Source organism: Eulemur rufifrons, chromosome 1, assembly GCF_041146395.1.
Source record: "Eulemur rufifrons isolate Redbay chromosome 1, OSU_ERuf_1, whole genome shotgun sequence".
NCBI classification, from domain to species: domain Eukaryota; kingdom Metazoa; phylum Chordata; class Mammalia; order Primates; family Lemuridae; genus Eulemur; species Eulemur rufifrons.
Window position 1 is genome coordinate 23,135,894 of NC_090983.1, and position 16,907 is coordinate 23,152,800.

Sequence of the window (16,907 nt, forward strand, 5' to 3'; positions counted from 1 at the left end):
TAGTATCTCCGAATCTCTGTTACAACTGAAACACCTCTACAAATGTGCCAACTTCCCTTTAGTATGGTGATACTACCCCCACTGAAAACCACTGCAAGAATTTAATGATAATAGGATTGTGAACCAACAAAAGTGACCTTCTAATAGTTAAAATTCTTTTAGATAACACAGGGGTGGAAAGGTTTGAAAAAGACTTGATCTAGTGAGGTTTAGAATAGTTATTTTAGTCTTGGTTCATCATGGGCCATATTTATTAAAACTCTGAATTTATACTAGTTATAAAATGGCACTATATATTTTTTATTCACCTATGGCCTATAGTAGGGGAAAATTTAATAAATAAATACAAAAAAAGAAATAGATATTTCAAGGAATAAAAATATATCAAGTAGAGGAACTATGCATTCACACGTTTATGAGAAGAATATCATAGGCAGGTGTGATGGCTCACGCTGTAATCCTAGCACTCTGGGAGGCTGAGGTGGGAGGATCACTTGAGGTCAGGAGTTCAAGGCCACCCTAAGCAAAAGTGAGACCCCTGTCTCTACCAAAAATAGAAAAAAAAAATTAGCAGGGCATGGTAGTGCATGCCTGTAGTCTCACCTACTTGGGAGGCTGAAGCAAGAGGATCACTTCAGCCCAGGAATTTAAGATTACAGTGAGCTATGATACCACTGCACTCTAGCTAGGGCAACAGAGTGAGACCCTGTCTCAAAAAAAATAAAATTTTAGACTAACCCAGACTTTTAAGGAGAACAATATTGTTAATTCATCCAGATAAAAAAAACATGAAACATACAGTGTGAAGCTTTTTTCTTTCATCTTAGGAAAGTATGGATATAGAGTTGATTCAGGAGACCTAAGACATCTTATATATGTATAGATATAGGTATGATCATGAATGTAATATGTATGTGTATGGAGAGAGAGAGAAAAAGAGAGGGGGTTTCAAAGGTGAATAGCATAGGGTTTTAGAAACAGGAAACGTCTAGTAAATTAATGTGTTATCTCACTTAATTTCCATTACCCTCAATATTTTACTAACTGGATTTTAATAGGATTATATGGTTTGATCAAAATAGCTGAGATTTTTTTAACTAATAAAAAAAGCAAAAATCATAATTAAATCAAGTTATGAATTTCAAAAACATGTTTCTGCAGAAAGTAAATATACTGGTAATTTTTCAATTAAAATTTTAATGTATAAAAGACTCAAGAAGGTTCATTGGCATAATAGCTTATAGCACAATAGTGCCATTGCTATAAATAGAAATAGGCACTTATTTTCTCATTTAATCAATTAGAATCGGAACAAAGGGAAAAGCTTAGTGTTTAGGGTTATCGATAGGAATATACTTCTTCCATGTTTTGTAACGTTTGACACTGTTCATGTACCTGTGCTTAGGGTAACAAAATGTTCACCAAATAAGCATGTTTATGCTGTGTCACAATGAGATACAGGCAAGGGGAGTTTCCATGATGGACTGCCATGATGATAGACAATGGAAGGGAGATAAGAGGATTGGTGATAAAATGATTTCAGTGAAATTGTAAAAATATGTTTCTCTTTCTTCATCCTAAACTTTATTTTGTATCATCAAACATAATGACAGGGTAGACATAATATTCTTTTGCATGGCTCTGACTTTAGTTAGGAAAGTTCTTGATTTTAAAGTACTATAGATGTCAAGTGACTGTAGGATAAAACGCCCAAGAGGTACTTTGAAGTTGGTGAGTGGAATTCTGTCAACTTATTTTATGAGAGTCCTGAATCTCTAAAATTAACTATATAAATTTCTGTGGTCCACTGGGCTTCATGCTAACATTCCAGAATTCATTTCATTCCTGGCAACCTAGAATTATTCTCAGTAAAGGTGTGGACTGACCCCATGATTGTATACTTGCCCTGAATTTTTTAGTTTTTCTCAATAAATCCAGGATATTTGATTATATGACCTGAGCTGTTTTGCTTTTCATCAAAGAACAAATGTTGAAAGCTCATTCTCCTATTGTAGAGCTGATATTTTCTCTGCACACAGAAGTCTTTACACATTAAGAAGTGAAGACAAGAATGATACACTTGGTACACTTTATTTTTTGGCTTCATAGTCATCAAAAGCATAGTTATTCATTCCTTATATTTTTACCTACAAATAGAACAAGCTTGCCAGAACATTTAATCGAGACTAAGCTTTTGAAAGATATTCATGTGACATTGAAAAAATTCTAATCAATAGTTTATGTGTGAATTATAGAGAAATATATTTATAGTGTTTCTCCAGTCTCAGCAATATCTAGTGTTTGAGCCTTGTCTAGCCCTCCATGTTAAACTAGTAGTACATTGTATTGATTGCACTTCTTAGCTTGAAATAGTAATTTAATCAAGCAAAGATTTCTTTTTAAAGATATGGATGGTTTATAATAGAGAAAAATATGCTGATGAACCACGATAAGAAAGCTGGTACAAAGTGGTTCCAGAGATCAAGGTTGCTGGAACAGGATATAGGCCATATACCTATCTGGTTTTGAGGGTCTGTGGAGAGCCTTGATTGATAGCCCTATTAAGACTGCGTACAATGGATGACTGTATCCTGGTGATTATTCTCCTTACTGGAACGAAGGTTCTCATAGACTGATGAAACAACAGATACCCACAGCAAGAATAAAACTCATTTGATTGCTGAGTAGATACATACTTCTTAAAAAAGCATAAGTTCATTGTTCTTAGAAGGTTTGCTCTCTCTTTGAGAAGTAGCCAATGAATAGAATTTAATCTTTCTGTAAAGGGTATACATTAGTATGAGGTCTTGACTTGCCCAGGATGGCACATCTTTTAATTTAATAGAACTTTAAAAAGATGTATTCCTTAAAAAACTGGAAGTATTGCTTGAATCACTGAAGAAGGTTTAGTATTATGTTTATGTTTGGCTTAATATTAATTTTTCAATTATTTTGTATTTATCAGTATGTTTTACCTGAAAAGGTCTTTTTTTAAGATGAAAACTTCTGAAAAATCCTCTTAAACATTTCATTTTAAAGGTATTTTGTGTTTATTTTTTAAAATACTGGGCATCTATATAGATATCAATAATATTTATTACAAAAATATGTTTAACACCAGGAGATTATATTTTAGAAATCTCCAAAGTTTATACCTTTTGAGCATTGTAAACTTTGTTGTAAATTTTGTTTTCAAATGTTAGTATAATTCTTATAGATGGAAGGAAATAGTTCCTCTGTTATAAAAGTGAATATAAATAAGCCAGAAAAAAATAAGATAGTTCTAAATAATCCATATGAAGAGTAGCTTTCATACAATATTATAAATATTATAAAAATTCACAAATAGGTAAGTGTAGTGCTACAGCAAAAAAAAAAAAAAAATGGTTTCATCTGTATTTGTTTCTATCCTTCTTATGAATTACAGGTGCTATTAACAATTTAGATGCTTTAAGGAGCCCAAAGTCAATTGTTCTCACCATAGTAAATTTCCAGACTATATTCTTCCCAATTATGAATGAACTTTTAAAACAAAATAAAGTAAAATGGTTCATAGATGGACTTGCTATCTCTAGTGTTTTGTTTTTGTTTTTGTTTTTGTTTTTGTTTTTGTTTTCATTTCAGGATAGTTGAAACTGAAACATTCTTGTAGATCTAGAACAGCCTTTGATGATGAACTCCAACTTTGTGTCATCAAAAATTTCTTAAAAACACCTGTTAATTCCCTTCCACATCTACCATAGAATAATTTGGATGATGAATTGCTAACTTCCCTACTGCTAATTAAATTTTAATTTGAATGAAATAACTTATCTCATTTCTCATATGTTCATTCCTTTATCAAATTTCAAATGTGAGTGCATCTCTTCTTGATTTTCTAGGGACCCTTACAATGCAATTGAAGCCATAGATCCAGATAAACTGAATGTCTTTCGGACAGTCAGAGAGATAACAGGTAATTATTCAAAATGCAATTGTTGTGCTATGAGCTATGTAACTTTGATGTTTTCTTGAAAACATTTATGTATAAGAGTGGATCAGCAACTCATTTTAAAAGCAAATTCTAGTTTATAAAAACTGACGTCATTTTGAACAATGGTGATCTCACTTATTGGATTCTGTGCACATTTTGAAAGCTCATGGAATTACAAAATAAGTAACCTTGAAATTTTTATGTTAGTGTTTTTGCAAGTGTCAGCTGCTCCTTGAACCCATGTTTTTCTCTTTACTTTATCATAAGAAGTATTATTGAGCACGGGTAACATGCAGCTTTTGTTTAGCACTCATATACTGAGCACCTAATATGCTCAAGGCTGTATTAATAGGTGATATGGGGCCCATAGATATGAATCAGACATGTATTTACTATCAAAAAATATAAAAATCTAATGAGGAAAGTTAGATATATATGTTTTGTTTTGTGGTTTGTTTGTTTGTTTGTTTGTTTTTGAGACAGAGTCTCGCTTTGTTGCCCAGGCTAGAGTGAGTGCCGTGGCATCAGCCTAGCTCACAGCAACCTCAGACTCCTGGGCTTAAGCGATCCTACCACCTCAGCCTCCCAAGTAGCTGAGACTACAGGCATGTGCCACCATGCCCGGCTAATTTTTTCTATATAGATTTTTAGTTGACCATATAATTTCTTTCTATTTTTAGTAGAGACGGGGTCTCGCTCTTGCTGAGGCTGGTCTCGAACTCCTGACCTCAAGTGATCCACCCGCTTTGGCCTCCCAGAGTGCTAGGATTACAGGCGTGAGCCACCGCGCCCAACCTAGATATATATGTTAATGGCTTAGAACGCAAGGTAGATACTGACATCGTAAATATTCAGATGAAGTGGTTAAGGATTTCAGAGAAATTGAAACTATATATTTCTCTTTATCTAGTTAGATATCTCTTTATCTATACGTTTGTGTCTATAAGAATAAGTGAAATTGAATCATTTAAATATGTACAGTTTAATTGGGTAAGGCATTCAATCTCAGAAGAATGAATATGTAATAGAATGCTTCAAAGATAGAAATTTTCACTGCCCTTTTCTTACCACCCCTCTTTCAACACAATTTCATCATACTTCAAGAAAAATCAACACTATTACTAAGACTATGATATTCTGATTAATTTTTATTGCCTTTCTCACTTGTAGGTTTCTTGAACATACAATCATGGCCCCCAAATATGACTGACTTCAGTGTTTTTTCTAACCTGGTGACCATTGGTGGAAGAGTACTCTACAGGTAGGTATATATGTTTAAACCTTCAGGTCTCCCAAATTTCAAGAGGAACATCACATGTACATTAAGTCAAAACCATCACTCTTATTAATTTACTAATTCTGGGGAAATCATGTTTCCACCCTTAATTCCAAAGATAATGTGAATACCTCTATGATGATATAAAGTATTACAGAATATATATTTTGATATATATATATGTGTGTGTGTGTGTGTATATATATATATATATATAGTCTGTCTATAACTCAAAGTAATATTCATGTTTTACAGGTATGGAGTATATGATGTGAGGTATAAAATTAAACGTTTTTGATCATATATTATCATTAAAAGATAGAGTTGAGTGACTTGGTAGTGGCTCAAGTGTGTGATTCAAATGCTCTTGTACTAGGAGGCTCTGTTTTTGTCTCTGGTGCTGTCGTTTGAACTACACATCTTAGGGTTGATGTTTCAGGAATTGGTCCACCACTCTGCATGCAGCACTATTTAATAAATGGAACAGAAAAATTCAGGCTTAGAAGAATATTGTTTTAAAATTCTAATGTCAATATTTTTAATTCACATGTTAATAAATTATAAGCCACTGCTTTTTATTTTAGGTTTCTCTGATTTCATCTGCATAAAGTTCTTACTCATTAACAATTAAAAGTCAATTTACACAAGAGTGGTTTTTTTTAATATCTGCTTAAGTTCAAAAGGTGTCTAAAATCGATACTATCATTAAGTATTTTTAAATAATGTTTCATAGAAAGTACATTGAATTTTACCATTAAAATCTAAAACAGGTATATCTGTAAGAGGTTTTGAAATGTAAAGGGAAAAGATACTTAATAAAAAACACTACCTGAGAGATATAATCCATTAAAGTGCTATATATAAACAATTTTTATTATCCATTGAATAAAATGTTAATCAGTCAAGACATTGTGCTGACATTGTAATCAATATCTCAAGGTGTTTATGATGGAAGCAAAAATTTGAGAGAATGAATTACATCTCAGTCTTTACCACTCAGTACACGTACCCATGCACACACACAGACACTCCATGTGAAAATCAGATGTAAATATTAACAGCAAAGTATACTTAAAATTATAAATGACAGGGGAGAGCTTTGATCTATAAAATGTAAAATAATGTTCATTAGTCAATAGAAATATGGGAACCGTATTTATTCTTTAAGGAATGGAAAAGAAAAATAATTACAGAAATGTAAACTATGTTGAAATAAAAACTATTTACTTGAAATGATATTTGATTTACACAGAGTAGTTGTTATTTACTTTTTAGAGACGTTCTCCCCAGTTGCCCAAGCTATCTGAATATATATTTTTAAATATTAGTTTAATTTTATTCTTCTCTTCAGTTTTTAATATCTCCTCACCTAAATAATATATTCTTCAACTATTTTAATTATTTGGTTTCTGAGGTATAAATTAAAGCTAAATGTCTATAGTCATTTTCTGCAATATCTACCGTCTGAAAGCAGGTCTAAATCTATTGCACAGTTCCAGTAGAATTAATGTCTTACATTGAGTAGATTGACAATCATCCTATAAACATTTATTTAGTCTTAATAAAGGATTTCATCATTAAAGAAAAACATAAAATTTGGGCTGGGAGAGGGAAGGCAGTGAGCAGATAGTTCAGTGGTGAATACGTAGACAGAAATAGAGATATACTGTCAATATTTATAATTCTAAGAAATGAACATTTTCCTTTTGGGGATCAAATTATTACTTTTAAAACTGACAGTATATAGTATATAAAGAAAAATTATTCTGAATACAGATTTATGAATTAAGTCTCTGTATATGCTCCATTAACATTCTTTTTGGAGTAAGATGTGGCATCCTTATTTTGCTTCAGTAATGCATTTCATTGTTCCATTTTCTCCCTCTCCCTCCTTAGTGGCCTCTCCTTGCTTATCCTCAAGCAACAGGGCATCACCTCTCTGCAGTTCCAGTCCCTGAAGGAAATCAGTGCAGGAAACATCTATATTACTGACAACAGCAACCTGTGTTATTACCATACCATTAATTGGACAACACTCTTCAGCACAATCAACCAAAGAATAGTAATCCGGGACAATAGGAAAGCTGAAAACTGTAGTAAGTATATTACCCTGACATTTAGAACATAGAACTTTAAAAATGTTCTCCCATTCTACATTGGACTAAACAATTAAAAATAACAATAGGTCAGAATTGTTGCCCTTATCCCAACCCTTAAAAAAGAAGGTAGTTATTATAATTACCAACATGGTATAAAATAATTAGAATAAGTGACTTTTTATAACATATGTTTGCACATCTTGCCTCATCTTAAGGACCTTCCTGTGGAGGTTCAGATTCAATAGGTCTATGTGGAAACTGGGCATTTAAATGTTTTATAACCATCCCAGGTAATTTCAGGGATCCAATCAGTGTGTGGAAATCCACCGTATTGAATATCTGTTTGCTGTTTGGTTTCAGTGAGGTCAGTAACATAATAACAGCGTTTTGCCATTTGAGGGTGGTGGGAAAAGTGAAAGTATATCCTTCCAAAGAGCATAAAAAATACTCTTCAAGAAGTTTGCTCTTCAAGAAGTTTTATTGTTCAAGAAGAAAGTTCATTTTATAAATGCATTTATGTGGGTATGTCATTATCTCTTTTTAAATCTATTTTGCTACTTATTGATCTACTTCATTATTTCTTTGTTACACCAAAGCAAATAATGTTTTTATAGGCACATAATTATGCCATGCCTATCTAATATATTGATACTCTGATGATTAATACTTAGTTCCCCCCTGTTATTCTACTGAGTACTACTCTTTTCTACATCCTGTGAGTGTCACTATTATGCATATAACCACTTGACTTATTTATGGTAATTACTAAATAAAAAGACTCAGAAATCAAATGATCTGTTTGCAAATGCATATTCTTGTTGTGGGTATGGACTAAGTCCTTTCTAAAAGGCAAATTCTGTAAGAAAAGTTTTTCTCTCGAGTGTTTTCTCACTTCTTTGATGTCACCTTTGATGTCATAAGAGTCACATAAATAATGATTGACTTTATTTGTGTGTGCGTGTGTGTGAGTATGTGAATAAATAGTGGGGACATGTTTTAAATTACAAACTCTTAAGAGCTCAACATGATTTAAGTTTCATGAGTTAAGTAGTCAATGAATTAATGTATTTATTAATATCTCACCTTGTTCCAGAAAGGGTTTAAGGCAGCTCAGTCTAGCAATTTTCATAAACTATAACTTGTAATTTATGAAGAACTCATTTATAGTTTACCTGTTTCAATCCTTAAGAGATCTCTCTTACAATATGAAGTTTCTGATTTGGTTGAACTTAAATTCTTACACATTCTTAAATTCTTACACATTCCACATAGAATCAGGAAATATAAACTCTGCAGCTGGGTGGTGGTGGCATGAGCCTGTAGTCCCAGCAATTCCGGAGGCTGCGGCCGCAGAATCGCAAGATCAAGCCCAGCCTGGGCAAAGTAGCAAGCCCCCCGGTCTCCAATAATGAAAAATAAAATATACAACCTAATTACATATCAAAAATATGCATGTTTATACTGAATGATATTCATCTTTTCATTTAGCCTGGATTATTTCCTTCATTTTATACATTGCTGATTCCTGACAGAAAATTTGCTTTGCTTTTTTTTTCTAATATTTGGCTTTTTACCCCACATTTCTCTATGTGTGTAAAAGCCCCAAACAAAGCAAATAATTCATGGCAGTAAAGTAGAATCTTCTTCAATACCAATTTATAAATATTTCCCTAACTGAGGTTATACTCCCTTTTTCTTCTACTTACTTAAAAAAAATAGTGTCACTACCTTTCAAAGATAAGATTCAACTATGAAGATAACTCTAAAGGAAAATATAAAAGAATCAGAGAAAAACATATCTTCTTGGTATTACTTAATCGGTTTACAAATTCTACCAATATTTATTTTTTAAATCTTCTTTATACCTGAACAACAAAGGAAATGGGAAGAAGAAAATATAAAAAAATAATTAAATGTAGAAAAGCAATATGGGAGAAAAGAGAGATTTCAATAAATAACATAATGTTATTCCATACCTCTACGAGATTTCTAAACTTTTTAAAAAAACCAAAAGAGTGTAAATAATAATAATGATAATGAGCTGAAAACCTAAGATGTTTGTAAACTTTCAGTGTTATACTTCTTGGACTGAGTTTAGCCACTTTTTAAACCATGAACATATTTTTTTGTTCTGTGCACTTTGAGTTGACTTTGCAGTTTGGGGAAGAAATGAAGCAGTTAGAAGGAACACAGTTTTGTGGTGCTATAGTATAAAGTCAGGCATATCATTTTTCATTTTTAACATCTGAGAATAAATATATTTTGCATGACATCCATTTATCAAAATTTGGACTTCAGTCTCATGGCACTTTGGATCCATGAAAATCCTGTATGCCTGCATTTTAAGAATGTAATTGCCCTGTAAACTTGACCTCAGAGATGCTTCTGATGTTTACAATGAACCTGCAGGGGTATCTTATATATGTTTAAAACCTTCTTATCTACAGTACTGTCTGTAAATGGGAAGGTCTCTAAACATTGGCTTCACTTTAAATGCATTGTAAATATTGCATTTTTAGATATTCTGTCTTTGTATACCATACACAGATAAGATATATGTGAGCACACACACATATTCCGTACAACACATAAGCATACATGCATATTCAACATACATGTGTATATGCACATGCATATACAACACATGCATGTACCCACACCTAGAACACATACACATGCACACACACCCATAATGCTCACCTGCACATACAAATTGTCACAAAAAATACTCTGATCTAAATCTTGAAGTTGGTTTATTAACTTAAAAGAAAAGGCAATCTTCATTTATAACAGTGTTTTTGGAGTCCAACATGATTTAAAACAATAATGACAATGAAAGAAAAACTTCACCTCTACTATAAAGGGTGACAGTGGCTTGACCAATCTTACTCTTTTATGTCAAAATTTCAAAGCAGACTTTATGGTTTGAAGAGATTGAGATAGAGAAACTCTTAAGACGTGAAAAGCAAGAACATTTTCTGCCTCCATCATTTATGAGGTTATGGTACTAACAAAATGACAGTGCTGGGTGAAAGAAGTTTTAGGATAGGTTTATAAAAGCATTTAAAGTTTCTTGAAATATTTAAGCATAAATTTTTAACACTGAAATATAAACAGTATAGGGATAAATATTATGCCAACCCCTCAAAATATGAGTTATATTTATTTTATTTTATTTTTATTTCAGAATATAACAGGGGTACAAATGTTTTGATTACATAAATAGCTTTTGTACCATTTGAGTCGAAGCTTTAAATGTGTCCATCCCCCAGGTAGTGTGCATTGTACCCGTTAGGTGTGAATTTACCCATTCCCCTCGCCCTCCTACCTGCTTAATTTCCAATGAATGTTATTTCCATATGTGCACATAAATGTTGATCAATTAGTTCCAATTTAATGGTGAGTACATGTGATGTTTGTTTTCCCATTCTTGTGATATTTTACTTAAAAGAATGGTCTCCAGCTCCATCCAGGTTAATACACGAGGTATTAGTTCACCATTTTTTTAATGGCTGAGTAGTACTCCATGGTATACATATACCACATTTTATTAATCCACTTATGTATTGATGGGCACTTGGGTTGTTTACACATCTTTGCAATCTGAGTTATATTTGAACTCATACATCTTATGTCTGAAAATATTTGTATGTATGCAATTAAACCCAACATAAACAAGAGAGAAATTAAATTCATTATTGATATTTCAAAATAGAAATATTTTTGCTTTTCTAATTATGATAGTATCTTTCTCATTTTTAGGAATCAAAATGGTCAAAAACTAAAGAAGATAAAAGTTTTTGGTGACTATGTAGTATATATACATAGCTGTAGATAATGAAATGTATATTTTCAAATATAAAGGGATCATATCATATATCTTTAAATGCTATTCAGCCATTTATGTTTTCTACTTAATATATTATGAGCATCTTCCATGCCAGTATGTAGAGCTTTCCCTTATTCCTTTTAAAAGCTATATATAAAACTATTTGTTGTATCAGTAGCATATTAATGATATTTTAAATCATTTTCTATTTTTCATATTACTACTGCCATAATGTATATTCTAACTCTTAAAACATTTTACACTGTGTAATTATTTCCTGAGTTTAAAAACCTAGAAGCATAATTTCTGTGTAAATGAGGCTCCATGAAAATCTTCTTATGTATTCCTACATTATATTTCAAAAATACTGGATCAGTTTACATTTGTTCCAAATATTGTATAATAGGAATGTTTTCCACCACTCTTTACAACACTGGATATTATCCACGGCATTAAATTTTAGTTATCTAAAAGAAGAAAAAGAAATCTTTTATATTTAAATTGTTAATTTATCCTTTATATTTTTTATCTTATAAATTATTCATTTATCTATGAACTTTTTCCAATTTCAAATTGGGAGTTGGTCTTTTTTTTCTAAATTTGAAAGAGCTCTTTACAAATTAAATACATTAATTTTTGTTTCTTACATGTGTTATGAATAACTTTCCCTCTTATAGGTAATTTTGAAACTTTTTATCTTTTGATAAATAAACATTTTATGTTTTTATATAGTTAAGTGGATGGATTGTTGTTTTCCTTTTTAAGTTTTTGATTCTGACATCTTCTTAGACTTCTTTTCTTATAGTACTTTAGGAACTGTATTGAAATTTTTAATCTATCTGAAAGTTTTGGTATAGCATTCTTTCAAATCTCTGATTGGGATATTGATCCAAAATAGTCTGTTGAACAACCCATCTCTCCACATTGATTTTAGGTATCTATACTATTTCAGCTAAATAATTAGCTAAAAGGTACCAGATTCTCTCTCTCAACGTATCTATATTATTTACTTTAATCATCACGACTACACTGTAAAGTATAATTATTCATCTTTTGCAGATGATTATATAGATATTAAGAAAGTTAAATAATATTCCCAATTTTAGAGCTACTAAAAATCGTTTCCATTGTCTGATTTCAAAATCTAGGCTTTCCATTTTACCATGGTTCCTCTCAAAATAAAGAAAAAGTATTTTATTTTCATAAGAAAATTTGCTGATTTACTCAAGTACATACATAATATTCAGGAGCACACTTAAGGGAAAAATAGCCTGGATTTTAATCCCAGCAAAACTCTTTACTGTCTGACCTTTGGTAAACTATTTAATGTCTCTGTACCTCGGTTTTATCATATGTGAAATGGAGTTGATAATAGTAGTCACCTCATTGAATGCCTGGCTCAAAGTAAGTGAGATATAGGTATAGATATAGATATATAAGCTAGTTATTATTATTATAAAATTTTATTCCTTTCCTATTAAAAATAGGTCATATGTTATATATTCACATATAGATATATAATATGAACATATAGTATTCAACTTTTACTTAACGAAAAATTCTTTTTTGTGGAATAAAAAAGGGAAATATCAAGAGCTTTCTTTTGCAGGCAGAAGAAAAATTAACTTTATTAAAGTGCTGAATCATAAATTTGCAAGAAGCACATCAACCAGTGGTGGACATGGAAGTAGTAAGAGTTGTTGTTAATAGGAGGCTAGACATTTAAGAATTTTAAATTGATCTCAAGATCATAAATAGATAAAAAGTATATGCTTGAGAATCCCTTAAAATATTTTTTCCTTTTCCCAATTAAAATAATTTGAAATAGGCCTTATAATAGGTAACTTAATGCTTTTTAAAAATCCATAAAATATGAATTTTAGATTAATGGTTCACAAGACAAATAGTTGGTGATGGGGAATATATTTTTGCATAAATAATATAAAAGTAATATAAATTTCTATATTTATTTATGATTTTGATGTTCCTGAAACTTGACAGAAGGACAATCCATCTAATTGACCATGAATCTGGAAAAAGGGACTTGAAAAACTATAGTTAATTGCTAATAACCCAACCCTCTGGATGACAACAAGATCCAATTTTGAGTCACTGAATGTCTAGAATTTAATCAGGACAAAGAGTTGATGAGTAGGGAATAGAAGGTATGTGACACAGAAGAATAAAACAATGTTTATGTAACATATTCTGTATTTATTTTTCTCTGGTAACTCTGACAATGACAACAAAATACAGTAGTAAGCATTTTACTTTCTATAACATCATAAGAAATGTCTTTGTATAAAATCACAATACAATTGATATTATCAGCACCTCTAATATGTTATATATTATAGGAAATGAGTTTTCATTGTAAATTAGTATTTACCTTCTTTAAAGAAAATATTGCTAAGGTGGCAGATTTTCTTACTTTCTCTCTGTCCCATGTTCTCGGCTTTAATTTGTGAACTCCCGACCCAGCCCATACCGTCTTGGCTAAATACGCATTGACAAACAGAGCACTGCCTGCCACCCTTCGGACTTGGTAGCCTGGGAAATTAATGAACTCTGCCATACTTTTCATTAAATCATAGCTTGATATGTGCCCTAAAGTGAGTAACTTAGAATATAGTAAAGTCACTGTTCTTCTAAGTAATCAGAAGATAGAAAAATCTTAATTTTATTTTCAGGATTTTCTTTTTAAAATTACCAGAGTAATACAGCAATACACTGTTCTTTGTAAAATAAATAAATAAATAAATAAGATTTTGTTATTATATCTGAAATGGCACAATGTCTAATTACTAACAATGCTACAAAGTGTTCTCTATGTTCCTATCAAAGGGGCAATAAGCAGTTACTGTTGCCAATTAGTTTCAGCAATGATACCCTTTCTATTCTGTAATCTAGAAATTCTGAAAGAAAGAAGTGTCTCTCAACAACAAAAAAGCTAGGATTTTAGGGCAGGCTTCGTTTTTATTACAAATGATATTTTAGCCTGATTTGCTTCTAGCTCAGTGGTTGTAAACTTTTAAAGTTAAAACTTTTAATTATTAAAAATGCAGAAGTCTGGGCTACAGTTTCCAGAGATGCTTATTTAGACAGCATTGTGGATTGTATTATGTCCTTCCAAAAAGATATGCTGAAGTCCTGACTGGAGCCTGTGAATGTGACCTCTCTTGGAAGTAGAATATTTGCAAATGTAATTAAAATGTACGTTAAGATGAGATTATACTGGAGTAGGGTAGGTTCTTCATCCAGTGACCAGCAACCTTACAAGAAGAGAAGAAACACAGAGACAGACTCACAGAGGAGAACACCATGTGAAAGCATGTGTACACCCAGAGGGACGACAACCATGTGATGGCGAAGGCGAAGGTTGGAGGGATGCAGCTGCAAGCCAAGACACACCAAGGATGGCTGGCAACTACCAGAAGCTAGGAGAGAGGCATTCTCTCTCTGAGTCCCCAAGAAGGAACCAGCCTGCCAACACCTTGATTTTGGACTTCTGGCCTCCAGAACTGTGAGAGAGTAAATTCCTGTTTTTTAAGCCACCCAGTTTATGGCACTTTGTTAACACCAGTCCTATGAAACTGACACAGACCATGTGATGTGAGACCCAGGATTCTGCATTTTTAATACATACCAGATCATACTGAGACAGATGTCTGTGGGACATCCTTTAGGAAACTCTACTTCGTCACGTTCTCTGTCTTTCTGCTTATCATTTTATAATCAAAAATACATTTAAAAACACATGGTCCTAGCAATTCATTTCTTTCTATGAGGCTTTGTTCCCTCAAAAAGGGCTTATAGTAGGAAAATTTACAGTTGAGTAACTTAAAACCATACATACATTTAATAACAATTTTGGGAGACAAAGATGAATGAACTTTGAAAAGCATTCTATAAATAGTGGGCGTTTTTTTTTTTTTTTTTTTTTTTTTTTGCATGAACTAACAATAACACTCATTAAAATGAAAGGAATATTTAATGATAGTTTACACATTAATTGGGTAATAACAGTAGAATATATATTGATATTGTACTATCAAATTTTATTTGCTTTAGAGTTTCAACAAATTACTTATGATTTATTTTAGTTTTTTATAATCACATTCCTTCCAAAAGGTATTTTATATTGTGCTCAGTTTTCTCAGCAAACATTCAAGGACTTTCTAAAATTTTATCATTGCTGTCACTGCTGCCTCTCACCTCCTCCTGTCAGAATTTCCTACCCAGGTCCACCAGGTGAGAAATACAGTGTAACTAGGGGGTATAAAACTGAACAAATCTTTGGGTAACATCTATTTAACCTGGTTAGTATAGTAAACAGATATGTCTCAGCACTTATTCCTCCACTGCTACTTACCCACCTTCTTTATGGTATTAACCCATTCTAATTATTACAAACACATACAATGTCACCCCCTTTACACATACCTAACCTCTTGTTCACAGAGCTCACTGCAATACAGTTTAGTGGTTAAAGTAGGCTGAATAATGGCCCCCCCAAGGATGGCCACATTCAAATCCCCAGAACCTGTAAATGTCACCTTAAATGTCAAAGGGACTTGGCAGATGTTACAGATCTTAAGATGGGATGATTAGCCTGGGTCATTTGGGTGGGCTACACATATAATTACATGTGTCCTTCTAAGAAGGGTGTGAGAGGGAGATTTGACTACAGTGAAGGAGAAGATGATGGGACCACGAAAGCAGATGTTGGAATGATGTGGCTACAAGACAAGAAACGCCAAAGGGGCCTCTAAAAGCTGGCAGAGGCAAGGAACAAATTCTTTCCTGGAGCCTCCAGAAGGAATCAGGCTTGTTGATACCTTGATTTTAGCCCCTTAAGACTCATTTTGGACTTCTGGTCTCAGGAACTATGAGAAACTAAATTTATGTGGTCTTAAGCAACTGTTAGTGTTATTTGTTACAGCAGCGATAGGAAACTAATTCTGTGCTCTTTTAGTGATAGAAATCCAACTCAAATTACTTTAGGCACAAAGAGAGCATATGAACTTATAGAAATGCAAAGTCCAGGGAGTATTACTTTAGGCACAGTGAAATCCAGGGGTTCAAGCAGCATCACCAGGACTCAATCCCTTTGTTTGCTTGGTTCTGCTTTCCTCTTAGGCAAACTCTATGTTTCATGAAAGATTGTTGCTCCTGGCAGGGACAGGCTAAGAGCATCCTGAGTTTATGGGTACAGATTAAAAAGCTCCTCTTTCTCTCTTTCACAGATTCACCCTACTTGGATCACATGCCTCTCTCTATTATTACTACTAATATTATCTCCTTGCTACTAAATGTTTAAAGCTGTCTTCAAGTGAATCTCATCAAAGCAATTGAAGTAATAATTTTAAAATTGTAGATCCTTTACTCTCTTGCTTAAAACCTTTCTGTGGTTTCCAACAGATCTCTGGACAAAACACAAAATCCTAAAACTGGCCACTGGGTCATGCATAATCTGACTCCTGTCTACTTCACTAGCTTATAGGATACCACTTTCCTAAATACTGCTCATGTCATCCTATTCTCTGAAAGCATTAATCTTATTCCCTCCTCAGATTCTCTTGGCTGTAGTTGTAATTCCCAACTATTTCTCCATCTCCCTTTGCCTTAATAATTCTCATTTATCCTTCTCTTCTGAGCGTAAGTGTCACTCCTTCTGTGGGCTGACCAAATGCTGCTTGCCCACTAGGTTAGGACAACTGCCCTATTCTC

At 32.6% G+C, this 16,907-nt stretch overlaps 1 protein-coding gene across 1 annotated transcript in view; it reads left to right on the forward strand.

Moving 5' to 3' along the window:
* The window catches only part of ERBB4 (erb-b2 receptor tyrosine kinase 4), a 665,849-nt gene that overhangs the window by 375,151 nt on the left and 273,791 nt on the right, over positions 1-16,907 (forward strand). The window contains exons 10-12 of the mRNA XM_069474179.1: positions 3,882-3,955; positions 5,144-5,234; positions 7,146-7,345. Of these exons, the coding sequence (XP_069330280.1) occupies positions 3,882-3,955; positions 5,144-5,234; positions 7,146-7,345 (365 nt within the window). The remainder of the gene's footprint in view (positions 1-3,881; positions 3,956-5,143; positions 5,235-7,145; positions 7,346-16,907) is intronic.